This window comes from Asterias amurensis, chromosome 15, assembly GCF_032118995.1.
Source record: "Asterias amurensis chromosome 15, ASM3211899v1".
In the NCBI taxonomy this organism is placed as follows: Eukaryota; Metazoa; Echinodermata; class Asteroidea; order Forcipulatida; family Asteriidae; genus Asterias; species Asterias amurensis.
The window spans coordinates 12,738,557-12,759,229 of NC_092662.1; the positions used below are offsets into that span (position 1 = coordinate 12,738,557).

General features: G+C 39.9%; 2 protein-coding genes across 5 annotated transcripts in view; one reads left to right on the forward strand and one right to left on the reverse strand.

Annotated features, from left to right (window-relative positions):
- The first annotated feature begins 129 nt into the window (after positions 1 to 129).
- LOC139948262 (uncharacterized) lies at positions 130 to 7,888 on the forward strand. Its single transcript, XM_071946359.1, has 6 exons — positions 130 to 491; positions 1,314 to 1,463; positions 2,923 to 2,988; positions 4,019 to 4,213; positions 4,787 to 4,933; positions 6,291 to 7,888. Exons 1-6 carry the CDS (start codon positions 249 to 251, stop codon positions 6,468 to 6,470), a joined length of 981 nt encoding a protein of 326 aa, XP_071802460.1. The 5' UTR covers positions 130 to 248; the 3' UTR covers positions 6,471 to 7,888.
- Positions 7,889 to 11,342: 3,454 nt separating this feature from the next.
- Positions 11,343 to 20,673, reverse strand: part of LOC139947838 (laminin subunit alpha-1-like) — a 54,177-nt gene continuing 44,846 nt past the window's right edge. For 3 of the 4 annotated variants that reach the window (XM_071945636.1, XM_071945635.1, XM_071945637.1), the window contains 6 exons: positions 19,247 to 19,653; positions 18,204 to 18,484; positions 17,657 to 17,798; positions 16,140 to 16,316; positions 14,947 to 15,109; positions 11,343 to 14,655 (listed from right to left, as the gene is read on the reverse strand). In XM_071945636.1, coding sequence (XP_071801737.1) covers positions 14,516 to 14,655; positions 14,947 to 15,109; positions 16,140 to 16,316; positions 17,657 to 17,798; positions 18,204 to 18,484; positions 19,247 to 19,653 — 1,310 coding nt within the window. In that variant the 3' untranslated portion in view covers positions 11,343 to 14,515. The remainder of the gene's footprint in view (positions 14,656 to 14,946; positions 15,110 to 16,139; positions 16,317 to 17,656; positions 17,799 to 18,203; positions 18,485 to 19,246; positions 19,654 to 20,673) is intronic. The other variant, XM_071945638.1, reaches the window with a different exon arrangement.

Genomic DNA, 20,673 nt, shown 5'->3' on the forward strand with positions numbered 1-20,673 from the left:
CCAAGTTTAATATGCACCTTGTTTTTGTTTTGTATTTGCCTCGTATTTGCCTCGTTTGCCTCCCGTAGTTAGTTGACCTTTCACCCCACGCGCAAATAGCGTCTGCTCAGCAGCCAGATAGCTACTGTGTGTACTGTGCATATCTCTCGCCGTCTGCTACACTCTGCAAATAAAGTGCACAATATTTGTTGTCAACAAAACCTTTTCTTTCAAGCGAACTTAGGTCACCGAAAGAAGAAAGAACAACAATGGCGGAAAAAGCAAGACCCAAATCTCAAAGTACACAGACTGAGAGCTCCATGTCTCCTTTCTTCAGCCAGTTACTGGACCCAGCAAACTTGGAGTATTTGTGGCCAGCTTTACTGATTGTTGTTTTCCTTGGGTTGGTGTGGACGAAAAGCCGCCGGACCTGGATGCTGGTGGACGCCCTGGCCATGGTGGCCTGTGGGCTGGCGCTTTTGTTCGTCCCGGAGAAAGTATTTGGTCTCATGGTCAGTAAAAGTTTGTAGTTTCTTTCTCAGTAGTAAAAATATATCATGAGGCGTGAACAATCATACAAATGTCATCATTGCATGACTTTCCATTTTTATTTGTTTTTATGTTTACTTTTTTATTTAATTTAAATAATTAAGCATGTTTGTTTATATCATTAATGATTAATTATTAATATTTATTTCTATAAATCTTTATTGAAACGTATTATCAATTGTTTTATTTACTGTCACTTAACTGTATGTTTGTTTTAAATGGAATTAATTTACCAGGTGAAAACTAAGGCACTGTGTTGAAAAAACGCCTCAACAAAATGACTTTGTAAATTACAAAATTTTGTAATTAAAATTAATAGGGACCTTTAACAGTAGGCAATCTAATTATTTTACAGAATTTTACAGAATTCATACTAAAAAAATGTTTTCTTTTCTTTTTTATGTATTACCTTTGATGTATTTATTGCCAATTTCAATAATCAAAGACATAGGATTTGAATAATGGGGGAAAAAGCAGAAGAGAATGTTTTCATAAAATATGTAATCTTGTTTAAAAAAGGGAACCTATTTTTGTGTTATATAAGAAACAAGAATGAACTGACCCTTTTTATACGAAAACTTTAAAAACAAATTGGGATGCTTGGTGGCAGCAGACTATGTACCAGGTAAAGCCATTGTTCTCTGGTGACGTGCGCATTCCCAGGTTCTATGTAAACAATGAAAACTTACCTGGTAAGTCTGCTACCACCTAGTGTTCCAAAATTGTAGCTTTTGGATTACACAATACTTAATATTTTTGTTTTTATGATGTATTTTTTATTTCAGTTGACTAATCCGGTGAAGATGGATCTTTTCTTGACGGTCCTTTGTCGGATAGTTGCCGCGGTTGTCTTTGGATCAGGTATAGTCTGGATCTGTCTGCGCAAATCAACTGACAACTACACACAGAACATGCTACTTGGTACCAGAGTGGTGGTAAGTAAGACTTAAATTCCAAGAAAAATTTACTAAAGATCACTAGCAGGTTGATAGTCTTGGTGCAAGACGTTTCTCGTTTCCTTTTCACGCACACCGCGGCCAATTCACCAACAGCGCCCGCACCGACTCAATCCGCACCGACTCACCTGACTTAGTCCACTCACCGCGCTGTTTCTCCGGGGCGGTGAGTGGACTATAAGTCAGGTGAGTCGGTGCGCGCGCTGTCGGTGAATTGGCCGCTGTGTGCGTGAAAAGGAAACGAGAACTGCTTGCACCAAGACTAGCAGGGTGACAGTGTTGTCCGCAGGTTTTTTCCACAACTGTGGGCATTCTGCAGCCGATTGCACAAAACTTTACGCAGCTGCGTAAGTCCACTTGCGCGATGTTTATGGCACAAGTTGCGCCATAAATGTTGCGCAAGTGAACTTGCGCAGTTGAGTAAAGTTTTGTGAAATCGGCTGCTGGACTAAAACAAAATTATGTTTGGCTGAAGCATGTTGACTTGAATGAAACCAGGTCTGGGGCCAATTTCATAGAGCTGCTTAAACAAAAAATTTGCTTAAGCACGAAAATAGCTCGCTTATTTTTCACATGTTACTGGCAAAAATTTCATGCCATATACATTGCTTGTGAGTGGTATTTAGCTGTTGTTTACTTAGCATAACCATTGAGTGTAGTCTTGTCCGGTAATCTGGGGCCAATTTCATAGAGCTGCTTAAACAAAAAATTTGCTTAAGCACGAAAATAGCTCGCTTATTTTTCACATGTTACCGGCCAAAATGTCATGCCATATACATTGCTTATGACTAGTATTTAGCTGTTGTTTACCTAGCATAACAATTGAGTGGAGTCTTGGCCGGTAATCTGATTTTACTAAGCAATTAATTTTTTGCTTAAGCAAAATTTTGTGCTTAAGCAGCTCTATGAAATTGGGCCCTGGTCTGGTCTTCCGAATGTTTTCTATTTGGTGTTTTATCTTGGTTTTAAAAACTCTATTGTGCAATCTGGAACATTCTCTACGGCTTTCTCTGGATGTTTGTTGTGAAATTATTTGATGGAAACAAATTTAGTGTGCTTTGGGTGACGGATGGTCATGATAAGATTATAATTTGTAGTGAAATAAATGTCATGAGAAATGAGAATCAAAAACACCTGGGCCTAATTTCATAGAGCTGCTTTTAGGCAGAAAATAATGCTTAACAGCTTTTTGCTCAGCGGAAATGAGCAGGATACCAGTCACAAAGTGTACACGTGACATGGTAGTTTTTCCGGTAACCTTATTTTGCTAAGCATAATGTTGGTTTCTGCTTTAAAAGTAAAGAGGCACTATTTGGGCCCTGACAGGCAAACATTACACAGTAGGGTGTGAAGAAAACTATGGAAACTAATAAAAACACAAATTATTCTTTGGATTATTATTATTCATATTTTCTTTTTTCTAACTGTATGTTTTCAGGGGACCTGTGCAATGCTAGTCGCAACGCATGTTTTACAGAGTGAGGAGCAATTATTCAGTGACAAAGTAAGTTTGAATAATTCTTTCATTTCTACAGAGCTCTGTTTTTAAGTTTCTCTTTACTTGGTAACTAGTTCTTTGTCTGTTTTTTTATTTATTTTTATATTAAAAAAAAAGAAAATTGAGCAAGTCGCCAGACACACAAGGCCGGAAGGCCACTTCAAGGTGTGGTCTACAGTTATTTTATTCCAGAGGCCATTGCCACCTAATCCTAGGGCTGAAACAGGGTTAGCCTTTTTACAGTCCATACGGATGTAGGCTTGGGTATCATCAGTCCGAAGCCTGGCCAGTAGAGCAGAAAGCACTACCTCCCCAATTTTACGTAGCAAGTGTCACGACCGGGATTCAAACCCACCCTCTGCTGATCAAACACCAGAGCTTGAATCCGGTGCTCTTAACCGCTCAGCCATGACACGTCTGTTTGTTCCTGTGTTCCTGAGAAACTGCAACTTATCTCTTACTGCCATGCAGTGTACATTTATTTCCTGGTATAAAAAGATTTATTTTCAGATAACCTTGTGCCTTGCACCCTAGTGGGTTGTTTGCTATGATCCTGTGTCAACTAAAAAGCTTAAATTAAAGGGCCTTGGTGGATTTCACAAAGAGTTCAGACTAGTCTTATCTCGAGTTAGGCAAGTTACTCGTCCTAACTTAGGACTAAGCTTAAGATTTTAATATCTGTTAGGACTAGTCCTAACTCTTTGTGAAATCGACCCCTGGTCACACATGGCAACTTTTACAGGCAACTTGGAGGCAACCAACTGCTGTGCAAACCTTTCCATATTATTTTGTTGTTTAGTTTGCCCGGCTTTCTATGTTGGACTGCATCTTTTGGATGCTCGGCAATGCTTACTTCTTATTATTATTTTGTTGTTTAGTTTGCCCGGCTTGCCATGTTGGACTACATCTTGTGGATGCTCGGCAATGCTTACTTCTTATTATTATTTTGTTGTTTAGTTTGCCCGGCTTGCCATGTTGGACTACATCTTATGGATGCTCGGCAATGCTTACTTCTTCTGATTATTTTGTTGTTTAGTTTGCCCGGCTTTCTATGTTGGACTGCATTTTGTGGATGCTCGGCAGTGCTTATTTCTTCATGTCGGCCAAGAATTACGGCGGCCACTCCCAACTGGACAGCTGGCTCAACCTCCATCTCAGGTTGGATTTCCTCCTGACGCTGATGTTTGGGCTGGTCTGGTTTGCCTTCCCAGAATTTGTCATGAAGATGCATGTAAGTAAACAACAAAACAATTGTTGAACCTTGCTTGAATATGTTTTAAGTTTTGTTTAATTTGTTTTAAAGTTTGTTTGTTTGGACCAGTTCCCCGGAGATTCTGTCCCCCATATTGGAAATTAACATGGGCTGAAGGAGGTTTACTCAAAAGAGGGCGCTATCAGAAGAAGTTTGTGCACAGTTCGCCATATGGGTGGGGGGGGGGGGGGGACAGAGTTTCCGGGGGGACAGAATCTACTGCCACACTGGATCACTTCATTTCAAAACTCTAGCAAGAAATGTTGTACTATGCTAGCGAATTGAATTGAATATAACAGAGTGGTTTGCGGTAACACCATGTGAATTTCTCTTTTTTAGTAGTGTTGGTTCTGAAAAGAAACGATGATTAATGAGTCGTTAACAACTGTTCCTTTTGAGAACCAATACTACTCAAAAAGAGAAACTCACATGGTGTTACCCCAATCCTCTCTTAGTTATACTTCAACCATGCAAAGTTTCAAATCCTATTCGATTGAATCTGTCGATGGTCTCAACATAATGACAATTATTTGTTGTTGTTTACACTTTTAGTCAACAGGTGTGAAGCCAGCGGTAGTGCACACCCTTATGGGTCAGATTGTAGGAGCGATGATGATTGGCTCAGCCATACTGAGCGCTGTAGCTCCGGGCTTCATGTTCCATGAGGACAAGAGAAATGTCCTACTCTGCAAGATTCTGGTAAGTTGACTTAGAGTCTGGCGTAAAATATCCACTGTATACATGAAGTCCTTTAGGTGGGACGTAAAGCAGTTGGTCCTGTGTGTATTGCATGTAAACGAACCCAGTGCACTTATCGAAAATAGAAGGGGTTCTCTGAGCGCTGTAGCTCCAGGCTTCATGTTCCATGAAGACAAGAGAAATGTCCTACTCTGCAAGATTCTGGTAAGTTGACTTAGTGTCTGGCGTAAAATATCCACTGTATACATGAAGTCCTTTGGGTGGGACCTAAAGCAGTTGGTCCTGTGTGTTGTGCAACGCACATAAAGTAACCCAGTGCACTTATCATAAAGAGAAGGGGTTCGCCCCGGTGTACCTGGTTTGATTGGCAGCATATTGCACCACAGCACCTTGTATACCGTTACATGGTGCTATGTTAAAGAAGTACATGTAGGTCTCATAATTCAAGCGTAGTCCCTCATACCTTGCAGGAAAATACTGTATGTTAAAGCGCGCCTTGAGCATCACTGAGTGACGGATATGCGCGCTGTATAAGAAATCACTTTTATTATTTATTATTATTATTTTCTGTAAAATATCCACTGTATATATGAAGTAAATTGAGTGGAGAGCTTCATTTAGTTAATGGCTTCAAAAACAGTATTGATCTATGTGAAAGGCAAAGACCAGTTCAATATATTCCTAAGATACTGAAGTATCACTATGATATTCAAGAGGTATTCAGGTATCAAATTAGCTTATTTTCCCAAGATACTGAAAAAGATAACATTGAGATATTACATATATTGAAACATCATAACCCTAAAATATTACACTGATTTTTTCAAGATATCATAGTATCATAATGTGTACGAGATATTGAAGTATCTCACTGAGATATTTCCAAAGATACTGAAATATATTCAAATATTTTAAAACATCACATCATTATTATTTAGAGGTAACGAAGTAGCCCATTTGACACATTCCTAAGATATTAAAGTGTCACTTTGATATACCCTTGTACTATATTAGGGTATCACAGGGAAATATTCCTAACTTATGAAAGTATAACATTGATGTATTTCTAAAGATGCACATAATAGAATATAATCTTTTATATCGTTGCGGTACCCACTGCCAAAACATAGGATTCAAACTGCCTCTAGCTACCGGGCAACCTCGGTAGTCTAGTTGGTAAGACACTGCTCTAGAATAGTAAGGGTCGTGGGTTTGAATCCCACCCGAGTAACATGCCTGTGATATTTTTTCACAGGACTCGGGAAGGTAATGAGTATACAGTGTTAACACACATCGGTGTATGGGTAAAAACCAAAAGTTAAATATGCACGTATGTTGATTTGTTGTATATCTCCAGACTCTGCTGTTGATTGTCGTGATGGCTCTCTCATCCCTCGATCACTCCAATATTGGCCGAGGTGTGATGCTGAGTCACCTCATGGGCGTAGTGTGGGTCATCAATGCAGCGATGGGATACTTCGCTCCCCATGAGACAGACGGCTACCTCAGTGCAAGGAAGAATGCCAAAACCGAATAGGCAGTTAGAGGTCATTACAATAGATCAATTCACTAAGAGCAAGTTTGAGTGTGCACCATGGTTAACTAAAGGTTGAGTATTTTGACTCGAACCCAGGCTGGTCAACCATTGGTTGACTGCTGTGGTTGACCATTTGGAACCAACTTCATGACCATGATTTTTTTCACTGGTCCCAATAGCCTGTTCCATGCCAACATGTGTAAAGCGCAGAGGGGAACCAGTGACACTATAGCGAAAACGAGGAAGGCAATGGAGTATTGAATACCAAGGTACTGATGATTGACTAGGCTTCTAGATGCACTAAAGAGGGCGGAGCTTAACTAATGGATTGGTCTATTGTATAGAGGGGGTAAAACACAGTACATGTAGTAAAGACAGTGTTCATATTGAGCATTTCGGGCTATGTCTTATGGCTGTTGCAGCAATGTTGAAGCATATGCAGTGACTTGTTAACCATAGCCGTATCCAAGAGCCACTATTTTGGTCACCATGTTCATTTTGGATCACTCGTCTTAAGTTGTAAATAGAAGAGAAGGCATCAGTTTTTTTGATGAGTGCTGAAATATTTCCCACAAGATAACGTTGAAAGTTGTGTAGACACAAAGTGTGTGTATAACCAACTCAATGTATTGCTAGCTGGTCCCAATTTCATATTGCTGAAATAGCTTTTTTGCTAAGCAAATTGAGCAAGATACCAGTCTCATATGGTACGTATGACATGGTATTTTGGCTGGTACTCTTATTCTGGTAAGCATCATTTTGTTTGTGCTTAGCTTCTTTTTGTTCTAAAGCAGTTTTATGAAATTGGACCCGGAGAGTTACAACTTGTTATTATTATAAAAAAAGATCATTGCTGAGCAAATTATGAGAACCGGACTCAAGCTCTGATGTTTTTTGATCAGCGGAGTGTGGGTTCAAGTCCCGGTGGTAGCACTTGCGTCTTACAAGGTACTTTTTAACATAATTTTTTTGTCCTTCAGATGGGACATCAAGCCAGAGATCCCATGTACTAGCATTGGTAGTGCTTGTAAAAGAACACAGAACACTCACTTATCGTGAACGAGTAGAGGTTAAACCTCAGTGTTTCTGGTTCACGTAGCAAGCACCATTGTTTGACAGGTTTCCTCAGGCTTGTGAGCTACAGTGGTTATTTCATTTACATGTATGAGGCATCCTTGGTTTCTTTACCAGAAATATTATCATGATAATATTATTAATAATACTAATTTCCTTGTTCAGATTTCAGATTGTAAAATATATCTTTTTTACTACGCTTTTTATAATAGCAATATTAGAACGTTGTATCATAATGAGTAATTTTATTCATGTTTTATATGATGCTGGACAGTTGTTGAAATTATTAGGTGTAGTACTAGGCCGTGTCCGAAACGACGACTTCGGCTACAGCTACGTCTAGATCAGCGCGTCTACCAGTGTTGAAGAATAGGCAGACGCGGGCGATCTAGCCGTAGCTGTAGCCGAAGTCGCCGTTTCGGACACGGCCCTAGTAGTTTTAGGTGTGTAGTGCTGCTTGGTGTGTACTGTTGCTTGCCAAGCCGCCATTGTTTGGTCACTGGCAGATCAAGGAGAGCTGTTGATCTTATAAAACACTGTTAGTAATGTAGTTTTAGAGAAAAGAGGTAATTTATCACCATCAACCATAGAGCTAAATATATTGACTAGAGCGCTAACACCCCGTTATACACACACTAAGGTTCTGAAGCCGTGTGGGCGCATCCATGTTTATGTACAAACCAATACAAAAGCTTGAATTTTTGTACGCCAATTGTACGGCTATTTGCATGATAGTGCATTTCTTCATTTCTTTGTGTCATCGAAACAAAAAATGCAGCAAATGTGAACGTACAATCTGCTGATGAGCGTACAAACTGCGAGCGACATGTGCATCATGTTTAAAAGGCGCGTATACTTTTTTTAGTATGTCAATCAAGTCGAGCTTCAGTTTTCGTATAGCGCAGTCGAATGGGCAGTCGCGTACGTAAGCACACATGCCGAATGTAAAAAAAACGCGGCAATGTGTGTTCTCTTAAAATTAAAATCGTTCCGTAGTCACGCAACACATCAAACATGCTCAGGGTAGCTTCAAAACGCAGAGCAAGTTAGCGCTCTAGTCAATATATATAGCTCTATGCCAACAACCAACAAGTTTGTTACTGATATAGGCTTTAGGCATGAAGCCTTTCTTCTAAGGCATCTGGAATCACCCAATTCTACGCTACAATTGTGTTGTTTCTTCCATTATTTGATTGCAACTTCGATGACCAATTGAGCATAAATTTTAATGGGTTTGTTATTTTATGAAATATTATGATTACTTTGTGCATATAGCCCGGTTCATACTTCCTTTGAATGCGAAGGCGATACGAATGTTGACATCACATATTCGCAACAAATAATTCGCAGTAGTTGAGTTGTGCTCAACTCTTTTGCGAATATCGCTGCGAAAACAGAGTTGTGACATCATATTCACGTCAATTTCGCATCGCATTCGCAGGAAGTATGAACCGGGCTTTAGTTGGGATACACTAAAGTGAGGATACTGGGCCCAATTCCATGGCTCTGCTTACCGCCGAATTCTGCGCTTACGAACACGATTTCCCGCTTACGTGCAAGCGCCGAATTTTTGCGCTAGCCTTGTAAGCGTAGAATGCCTAGTAACGTGGAGTACGCACGCGCAGAAGTCAAAATTCGCTGCTAACCTGTGAAATAGGCTTGCCGTAAGCACAAAATTCCCTGCTTACGTAAGCGCCGATTCTTTTCTTACGGTAAGCAGAGCCATGAAATTGGGCCCTGGTCTTTGACAATTATTAGCTAAAGTATACCCTGCCTTTTCAGCTCAAGCAGTTGATATTTTTTAAACAGTTATTGCCACTAATGTTTTGAAAGCTGTACATAATGTATGCAGAAGTGTTTGTCATATATCTGAAAATAAAGTTTTAATTTACATCAAAACAAAACCCACCAAAATAGTAAGACTTCTGATAGATATACCAAATATTTGGGAACACATTTGAATCTTGAAAAAAAAACAAGTATGTCTATTAAAAAACATTCAAAATTCTGGCTGATTAAAAAAACATGTTTGTACCATACTTTTTTTTGTTTTACAAAGTGACAAAGTTATCTTATGCCAAGATGCCCAATTGCTGAAAAAATGTCCACAACAAAGTGAGGATAATTTTGTTAGAATACAGCTTTTTGTTTTGTTTTATAAAAAGTTCACAACTGCCGTGACCTTTTATGTCTGCTGTCGGTGTTTTGAAATTTGATGATGCTATGGTTTTTAAAAGGTTAAAGAAAAGGTAAACCTAAATTATACTAAGCTTTTTTTATGGATAAAGTACATTTTTGTACAGATGTTTTTTAAAGACATTTTTATTTTTAAGGACTGAATTTAAACTTCAGTTGGATTTATAGATTCTTAGGAGGTTCAGTTTCGTCGGGGCCATTCAGAATAATAAATGTTCCAAATATTATTTTGTTTAAAATTGTAGGCAGATGGGTCAAAAGAAATAAGTGAAAATCATTTTCAGTTTTAAATAAAAAATTATAAAAAAATTATAAAAATACATACATAAAAAAAACAAGTTTTTAAAGTTTAAATTCTGAATGGCTTCTTAGTTTTGGCCCCCTTATTGCAAAATGTATGTTTTTATAAGCATTAAGCATATTTTTGTTTGCGTCATTGAATAATCAGGGTTTTAATTTTGTATTAAACTAAGATAAGATAATTGACAAGTCATGTAATCTGATAAATAAAACTTGAGCAAAATTGGAGATGGGAAAAAAAAAGTTTAAGGTCATAGTTATTCATTTGTATTTGTAGCCCAAGCCATTTGGAAAGCTTTTTTTGTATGAAGCGCAAGAGGTTTTGAAAAGGATATGGTTATTGACCCATTTCACCTGACGTCATCATCAGAAAAATCTTGAATGCGCCATACTGGTGGGCAATTTCACTTTGCGTTTTCATATATAACTTTATGCATAGAGTATGCTGTGCGTTATGCTGTGAAGTGCGCATTTTAGGCGACGCGGCGTTAATACATGTAAACCTAACTGCCCACCAACATGGTGAGCGTGGCATCAGTCGCCGCGTGTGACGCGCAGGCAAGGGGTCAATACCGGTAGATGTGGAATTGATAACTATAACCATTCAAGTTGCACATGCTTAAGACTTCCTTTCTCAATCTTTGAGTTGTGTGTCGCTTTGGGGCACTAGCATTCAAAAAGGCGATGTCAAGGGTGTTGAATGAGGTATCTGAGCGATCTAGTTAATCGGACCAGAGCTTTGGTGTTGTCAGCAGCAGAGTGTGGGTTCAAATCCTTGTCATTGAGCAAGGCCCTTAAAGGGTGGCGGCAGTGTTTTTTTTAAATTCATTTCAACGATTAAACATGACTTTTTAAACCTGAATTTAAAAAAAAAAAAATTTATTAAATGCGCAAGTATCTTAAAAATGGTTTTCAAGAGATTAGGGGAACCCACCCCGCCCCTAAAAGGGAGCCTTCATTTGCATAAACGTGACGTCATGTCGGTAACCCGAGCCGTCGGGCCCCCCTGGCTGTGTGCATATAGAGACGTGTGCACTGTGTGGCCTGGTACCTAGGCGTGTGTAGTTAGGAACCAGACTCTTTTTGCCGACGATGTTTGAATTCCCGACGTGACGTCGACGGTAGGGGGGCGGTAACAATCCTCAAAGGGGGGGGGCATGACTTATTCGCTAATTACGCAAGTGAGATATGTCGGGAATAAACAAAACACATTTTATTGATGTTCAATACATATATCAGAAATAAATGACAGCAAAATTAACTGTTTTATTTGAATTCACTGCAGCATCCCTTTAAATGAGGTACTCGTATCTGAGTGGTGTAGTTAATTGGACCAGAGCTTTGGTGTCAGCAGAAGAGTGTGGGTTCAATTGTCGTTGAGCAAGGCCCTTAACCATAATTTCTTTCTTTATAAAAACTTGGGAAGGCAGTGGGTTCTACTCTAACGACCAAAACAGAGCCCTCACAGATGTCAATGAAGACCTATCTATGGCTGTGAGTTGTGCGCATCGCGTACATTCGTGCACGTTTGTTAGTTTAACCTTGACTGTGGCGACTAATGCAAGGAGTCTAAAGCACCATATCAAATCAATAAATTTAGGTTGTAAGCAGATTTGCTGTTGTTTATTTCAAATTTAATTCAAAACGTACTGAATTCCAGGTTAAAATATTACACACTAAGACTCAAATGCAAGACAGCAACATGGAGTGTTGACTATAACATGACCCAATTTCATAACGCCTGTAAGCACAAAAACCTGCTAAGCACAGGAAAATCTTGCTTAGCAAAAACAGGTTACTAACATTAAAAAAAGTTGACATTGTTGCGACTGGTGCAACACTCTCTTTTTGCTTAGCAAATCAATATTTAAGTAAGCTGAGAATGGTGATCTCAAGTGCAGAAATGGTGATCTCAAGTGCAGAACTCGGTGGTAAGCAGAGCCATAAAACTCGGCCTGGATGGGTAGTAAATAAAAGCTTGCGACTGTGGGTCCCTATCAAGTTAAGTACAATCAATGTCATCCGGATCTGCCGGATTTTTTTCATGGATTTCTTTTTAAACAAATAAAACAACTTGTTAAAAAAGACTGATAATGAAATCAGCAAAAAGACTTTAAGGTTGCCACTAAAAATACAAACACAAAACAATAAACATACATGCATTACCTTATAAATACCCTTTTTCACAGCAAATATATACTATATATTACAAATCAAAAACTTGTACAGCCTCTTAAGTATTTAAAAAACAATAAAACTAAGTTTGGCCGGTCCTGGCCAGAGCCGTATATAGAGAGAGGTGCGACAAGTTGCGATTAAAACTCAATAGATGAGTCCTTATGAAAATGGGTAAAAAAATTATAATTTTCTAACCTCATGTTAAAATGGTGTAAAAATTACTTAATAATATAATAATGACAGACAGCAAACAGTTTCAAAAGTCAGAAAACACGGGAAAACATATGTGTTAAAAAGGACCGTTTGATTAAAATAGAGAATGAAACTGTTTTAGTGAGAGGTTCGAGAATTGTAATTGTTCCCACTTTCACACGGATTAAAACCGTTGGCAGCCAGCCAGCCAGCCAAATTGTTCCATGTATAACAACAAAGCACAGCCAGGGATATGGAATAGGACAAAACCTGTGCACAGCTCTACTCACACATGGCCCTATAATGGTATAGTTCCTGGACCCAAGCTCTGGTGTTGTCAGTAGCAGATTGTGGAATCGAATCCCGGTCGTGACACTTTGGTTTCAAGTTGGGAAGGGCAAGTGCATTCTGCTCTACCAGCCATGGCTCTTAGTGGACGCTACCCATGCCTACTTACCGACTGAGAAGGGGATATAACACTGTTTGCATGTCCACTCTTCGTATATAGCGCCTTTTCAAAATGCAGGGGGACAAAATCCCCTATGTTATCGACATCGGCCACCCGCATTGGCGTAATTTTCACATGGGTAAGATTGGAGTGCCTTACGCACTCGGCACCAAGGCCATTTATCTCTACCAAGTATTTAATATTGACGCAAAGCAGCTGATAATCATTCTAGGCTCAGCTGCACATGCACCAACATACTTTGCATTCCTCTTCCTTATCTCTTGGCTTTTATGTGAATTTTTACATAGAAATATTAAGTACATAAGAATTTTTAAGAATTACAAATTTCATGATTTTAACCCTTTCATGATTCCTGTGATCTCCTACATGGTTCACTCATTAGGTATTATCAGTATATCACTAACTAAAAATATTAGTAAACTTGCATGTACAGTCATGTATTCAATCTTTTGAGGGAGTGTTGGCTTGAAAAGCGCAAGTTCCGCCTCAACATTTCAAATAGTTGCTCAAAATGTTGAGACCAAACCGGCTCTTTCAGAGCCAACAAAAGAGATTAAATACATACAATCCTGCAAGTTTATTATTATTTATAGTTTATTCCTATTATTCACACCATTACATGCAAAGCTTCAAACTTCAATGTATTTCATTGTTTTTCCCAGTTGCAAAGCCCACAGTGAGCTTAACATCCTTGATACTCTAGACTGGATTATTCCACTAATCTAAGAGGGTGGGATCATTAATTGGTTTTTACCCATACACTGATGTTTTGGCATAGGATTCGAACTGCCTCTAGCTACCAGGCAACCTCGGTAGTCTAGTTGGTAAGACACTGCTCTAGAATTGCAAGGGTCTTGGGTTCGAATCCCACCCGAGTAACATGCCTGTGATATTTTTTCACAGGACTCGGGAAAGTACTGAGTATACAGTGCTAACACACATTGGTGTATGGGTAAAAAAACAATTAATATTCTTTATCCCCGATGCAAATTTAACATCTCTTATTGGGGTGGGATCAGTTCCCAGTTTTGTTGATGTGTTATGGTCCAGGACACAAATTTGTTACCATATCCAGCATATAAAATCTGCTACACGGCTTAAAAGCGTGAGAGTCAACACACAGCCGGTACACATCCAACATGATTTCTCTGAAGCCAACACTCAGTAAATGGTTAAGCTAAATATAGGTACGTAGCTACTATAATATGGAATGCAAGAGCGTCAAAATTACACAACTTTTTAATTTCTGTACAGGAAGACCTCAATAAGCACAGACGGCCAAAATGAACAATCACTCTGTGTATTAACACAGATTCAAAAACACAACTTCTTTTCTTTTCTAAATGACATTAACATCCACAATTCTAAACAATCGTATAAGAAATATTTGAGAAAAAAAATTGCTAATCCAAACTTCAATGAATGTCTGAGTAACTTTGAAAAGTATTTCGGAATGTTCATATTTAAAAAAAATCAAATCAAATATTGTATTAAAAACTTCAAACGTTACAATCACCAGCACCGTGTAAAAATGGCATGACATAAAAAAAATGCTCTCAAATAAGGTTTCAAGCTTTGTATATTACTACTTTATGGGGACTATAAATAGCACATAGACTAGTCCCCAGTTCTTTCTCTACGTTTTACACTTTAAATCGCCTCCCTCTGCACCCTCCAGGTTGGCCATGATGGCATCTAGACTGGTCTCAAGTCCTTCCAGCGAAGAGTTCAGCTGCTGCATTTGTGTGCGTTGGGTCATGTACTGGGTCATGAGTGCTGCGTAATGGAGAACACAAAATATCGATGAAAACAAAAAGATGAAACTTTTGATGGTGGTACATAATAATAATTTGGGGTTGAACAAAGAAAAATTGACTGGAACAGGATTTGAACCAACTCTACCAACAGAGTTATCTAGCCATATTGGGTGTCAGTATCTTTGTTAGGGGGGTGCCAGTCAGAAGCCATACAGTCGTTAACTGCCGTGTAGCCGGGGATCACACCCAAAAATAGATACTCATGCGAAATTAAGTAAAGTAAACTTGTTGATTCTATAGAGAAACTCACCATCTAGATCTGCAATTTGCTGCACGTAGTTGATGTCATCTCGTAACTGATTTGCATTGTCAGATGATGTCTGGACTGCCGTCGCATCTGCTGAGGATTGTACCTTGGCTGCAGCCAGTAGCATATCGGTGGTTTCATCGTCCTGAGAAATGCTGTCAAACACCTACACATGGAGATATATAAAACCATTACGGGAAAGCTCTGCTAAAGGCACTGGACACTGTTGGTAATTACCCAAAATAATTGTTAGCATAAAAACTTATTTGGTTACGAGCAATGGAGAGCTGTTGATAGTAAAAAGCATTGTGGGAAACGGTGTCCTCTTAAGTAACGTAGTTTTTGAGAAAGAAGAAATTTTCGAGACCTGAGCTGAGGTCTCGAACTTAAGGCATTTGAAAGCACTCAACTTGTACAAGGGTGTTTTTTTCTTCCATTATTCTCTCGCAACTTCGCAACCAATTGAGTTCAAATTTTCACAGGTTTGTTGTTTTATGCATATGTTGAAATACACCAAGTTATTTTAACCATCAAGTAATAATAAACTACAAGGGAAACTGACTGGGTAAGTTTTTCAATAATTTGGGCCTGAACACAGAATATTTTTTACTAGAGTGGGATTTGAAACAACAACTTCTGAAATAAGGTGCAAGGTGCTCCACAAACTGAGCCATCTAGCTCTATGTTGGCTGTCTCCCTATTTTGTCAATATGTTTGTTTGGGGGTGCTAGTCGGAAACCATATAACCATTAACTGCCATGTAGCCAGGGATCACATCAAAGTTCATGATAAAACCTGGGTAGCGGCAGGTCTCCCCATTTTGTCAATATCTTTGATCTGGCTGCCAGTCAGAAGCCATATAACCATTAACTGCCATGAAGCCAGGGATCACACCCAAGTTCACGATAAAACCTGGGTAGCAGCAGGTCTACCTACCATGTATTTCGTCATTATCTTTGATCTGGCTGCCAGTCAGATGTCAACTGACTGGCTTGACCACTGACTGGCTTTACCACTGACTGGCTTGACAACTGACTGCCTTGACTACTGACTGGCTTGACAACTGACTGGCTTGACAACTGACTGCCTTGACCACTGACTGGCTTGACAACTGACTGGCTTGACCACTGACTGGCTTGACCACTGACTGGCTTGACCACTGACTGGCTTGACCACTGACTGGCTTGACCACTCACCTGTTGGGCCGTTGAGGCTTGACCGAAGGCTGATCCAGCCCTATTAGCAGCATCTTCAGCCTGATTCCTCTTAGCACTGAAGCACTGTTCTGTATTCCTGACTCCTTGTAGTATACTCATAATGGAAGATGACGTCTGCTGACCACTGGTGTAACCCTCCTGAGCTTGTGCTTGGACCTACCAATCAAGAACCAATATTATTATGTTTAATTCGACTTAACCATTTCCATTTACCAAGTAATTTTTTTAAAGGAAGAGTTCAATATTTGTTATTTTATTGATCTGTTGATTAGATTCAAGGCATTGGACACTATTGGCAATCACTGTTAGTATTAATTTTGCTTTTTACCCATACACCGATGTGTGTTAGCACTATATACTCAGTACTTTCCCGAGTCCTGTGAAAAAATATCACAGGCATGTAACTCGGGTGGGATTCGAACCCACGACCCTTGCAATTCTAGAGCAGTGTCTTACCAACTAGACTACCGAGGTTGCCTGGTAGCAAGAGGCAGTTCGAATCCTATGTTTTGGCAGTGGGTAATCACTGGTACTAGTCAATGATCAACGGAAAGCTGTTGATAGTATAAAACATTGTGAGAAACGGCTCCCTCTGAAGTAATGTCGTTTTCGAAAAAGAAGTCATTTTCCACTAAAAAATTTGAATTTGATTCTCGAAATCAAGCATCTGAAAAGCACACAACTTCGTGTAAACAAGGATGTTTTTTCTTCTATTATTATCTTGCAACTTCGACGACCAAATGAGTTTGAATTTTCACAGGTTTGTTATTTTATGTATATGTTGGAATACACCAAGTGAGAATCCTGCCATAGATTTCACAAAGAGTTAGGACTCGAGTTAGGACGAGTAACTCGTCCTAACTTAGGATTAATCTTAAGGTCTGCATGCTACAGTGCAGGGTTGGGACTCGTCCTAAGTCCTAAGACTAGTCTTAAGTTAGGAAGAGTTTTGTGAAATCGACGGCAGGTCTTTGATGATAATAATAATAATAATAATATTAATAAGAATAATAACAACTGCATTTCTATAGCGCCTAACACCTCCAAAAGAAAGTCTCAAAGTGCTCAGAGGAACAAAAAAATACTTATGTATACGATGAATGGAGCAGAAATGTTTTGAGAAGAGTCTTGAAACTTGAGATCGTGGTAGCTTGTTTGATGTGTAGAGGGAGATTGTTCCTTAAATGAGGTGCAGCAAACTGAAAACTACGTTGACCATACGCTTTGGTGGCAACATTGGGGATAACAAGGGTGTCTTTGCTGGCAGAACAAAGGTGACCAAAGATGTCCAGGGGTGGATTTCACAAAGGTAGTCCTAACTTAGGACTAGTCCTAGGCAATGCTAAGAGATAGGACTGGTCCTAAGTTAGGACCAGTAAACTCATCCTAACTTAGGACTGGTCCTATCTCTTAGCATTGCCTAGGACTAGTCCTAAGTTAGGACTACCTTTGTGAAATCCACCCCTGTGCCTTTATTTAATGAACCCGGAGCCTACCTGACTTGCTGTTGTAGTGATGGCGGTGATGTTGCCATCAATTTCCTGAAGTCTCTGAGAAGTCTCTTCCCTCACTCTGGTCGCTTCTGTCAGGTCATACTCCAAGTTCTGCACCTGAGCTCCGGCTGTTTCAGCTTCCATTCTATAAAAGAGGAAATACCAAACAAATAGTACTGGGTTCTTGTCAATTATAAAATAAGTAGGATTTGAAACATTACATGGTGGAAGCATAACTAGGTGAGGTTTGTGGTACCACCATGTGAAGATCTCTTTTGAGTAGTGTTGGTTCTTAAAAAAACGGAGGTTGACGTCTCAATCAGTATGCTCAGATCGTCTTCAGACGTACGTGTCTCGATCAGTATGCTTTTTGTTTGTTTAGTAAGTCCTCATTCCGACTCTGTCCTTTATTTGAATTCCTACCACAATCCTCTCCTTGCTCTTTCTGTGACTTTATAAGTTTCATTTCAAATTTCTTAGTTGTTGCCCAGGTTTCTACCCTGTAGGATAGCACAATAAATAAATAAACAAATGAATAAAATAAACTTACTGTGCCTCTCCGGCCGTCCTCTTGGTCTGCTCTGCCCTTGTCAATTTATTCATGGACTCCACTCGTAGATTCTCCACGTCCGTGTCACTCAGTGAAGCAGCGTTGATGAGCTCTACGAGCGTTTGTATCTCGGAGGAGGGTCGGACCGTCATGCCCTGGACGGCAAACGCAATATCTCTGGCGTTGATAGTACGGGACTCGGCCTCCTGTAGAGCTGTGTAGGTGTCTAGGACCTGGATGTAGTAACTGGTCATATTGGCTTTGGTGGATAACGCAACATCCTTCAAGGCAAAAAAAACAGGGAGTTATTATAATAATTTGGGAGGCTAATCATCCTTACTCGCAGCTAAGAGCTGAATTGCGAAGGACGTGGCTACACCGTGTTCGAGAAGCAGGCATGCAAGGGTGCCTTTGGCAGCCAGACACATCAAACCAGTATGACCACGGAGCACAGCCAGAGATCGAAAGTGTTTGATTTTTCCTGAGGAGGGGAAACCGAATGGTCTGGAAAACCCTCATGGCACAGCAGAGAACTCAACTCAACTGGCCGGGTATTGAACCAGGGTCACTTGGTGAGAGGCGAGCGCTTTATGAACACGCCAACCAAGCACAAGCCAACCATGCTCCCAACAATATAAAACAAGGGAAACTGACTGGGTAAAATATAATTATTTTAGGGGTTGAAAAAGAAAAATGTACAAGAGCAGGATTTGCACCAACAAACGTCATCGTCATATTAACATGCTGGCCCTCTACTAGCCGAGTTGTCTGCACGTAAAATAAATTAGTGCACTTATCGAAAAGAGGGTTTGCCCCGGTGTTCCTGGTTTGATTGGCTGCATATTGCGCCACAGCACATTGTAAATCATTACATGGTGCTATGTTAACCATAAACTGAATCTTTGTAAAAAGGAGTAGGTCTCATAATTCAAACGTAGTCCCGCATACCTTGCAGGAAAATACTGTATGTTAAAGCGCCACAGAGTGACGGATATGTGCGCTATATAAGAAGCTACTGTTATTATTATTCTCGTAAAATTCACCTTGTAGGTCATTGCAGCTGACTGAGCCATACTCCCTGCCGTCTCAGCGTTCGTAGTATTATACCTAGCCACTTCACTCTGATAAGCCTGGGCACTAGCCTGCCTCTGCACCGCCTCAACCCCAGCCAAGGTTACCTCTGCTGTAACATTAGCTCCCTGAGCCACTGTCTGGGCAACCTGCACATCCTGGAATGTTGACGCTACCGGGTAATCTGCTTGGATAATTTTGATCGCAGCGAGCCGCTCTGCGTTCGTCGTATACTCAGCGTCGCGGGAGTTGTCGTTCAGGATTGTTTCGGCGCTCTGGCGTTCCATTGCCGACCGCTCAATATCCTGAAGAAGGCCATCAACATCCCTGATGAGTTGCTGGACGTGTTGATAAGAAGCCTCAATCGCAGCATTCAATTCTAGAGATTCAGAACATTTAATATAAATTTTCACATTAAGTTTGGTTTTGACCTTACATCGATGTATGTTAGCACTGTATACTCAGCACTTATGCAGGATATAATTAAGGCGATTAAATTAAAGAAGTGTTAGCAAACTAACTTAGGATTAATCTTAAGGTTTGCATGTTACAGTGCAAGGCTGGGACTCGTCCTAAGTCCTAAGATTAATCTTAAGTTAGGAAGAGTTTGGTGAAATCGGCGGCAGGTCACCTAGCAATGAGGCACGACAACAGGTGGGCATGCAAAACAACCAACTGGACTCTAAGAAACTGGACAAGAAAAAGAGGGCCACAAAACTGAAGATGGAGAGATGAACTTAGTACATGCATTGCTTGGCAACAGACAGCGCAGGATAGAGTGAGATGGAGAATTGGTGCAGAGGCTTTCCTCCTGCAGTGGAGTGAAATAGGCCAGACGGTGACTCAGTACTTTCCCGAGCTCTGTGAAAAATATCACAGCCATGATACCCAAGTAGGATTCAAACCCAAGAACTTTGCAATTCTAAAGCAGTGTCTTAGCAATAGACAACCGAGAAAGCCCGGTAACTAGAGGCAGTTTGAATCCTATGTAAGGTTAAAACCAAAGTTATATTTCTTTATTTGTCATAAATAATAACAAAATTAATAAAAAGTTGGAAAAGTAGTGTCAAGGCTCCTAGTGGATGATACCCATGCTTACATCCTTACGGACTGTGAAGGGGGTTTCAGCCCCAAGAGTAGGTGGCAACATGCCCCTGGTGACAGTTAATTTGGGATTATATCCCTCACCTTGAAGTGGCCAGCTGTGGCCTTGTGATGTTAGGCGATCTCCCATAAAAAATATTTCATAATAACAATTTTAAAAAGTGATTCACATAATGTAAACCAGAATAATAATTATAATTCACAAGCACCAGAGGCCAATTTCATGGCTCTGCTTACCACCAAACTCTGCGCTTATCAATATTCTCAACTTACGTGCAAGTGCCAAATGTCTGCG

Coding starts and splice junctions, on each gene's coding strand:
- LOC139948262 (XM_071946359.1), top strand. CDS start 249: ATGGCGGAAAAAGCAAGACCCAAATCTCAAAGTACACAGACTGAGAGC. Junction 1,464..2,922: donor TACTTGGTACCAGAGTGGTG/GTAAGTAAGACT, acceptor GTATGTTTTCAG/GGGACCTGTGCAATGCTAGT. Junction 4,214..4,786: donor AATTTGTCATGAAGATGCAT/GTAAGTAAACAA, acceptor TTACACTTTTAG/TCAACAGGTGTGAAGCCAGC.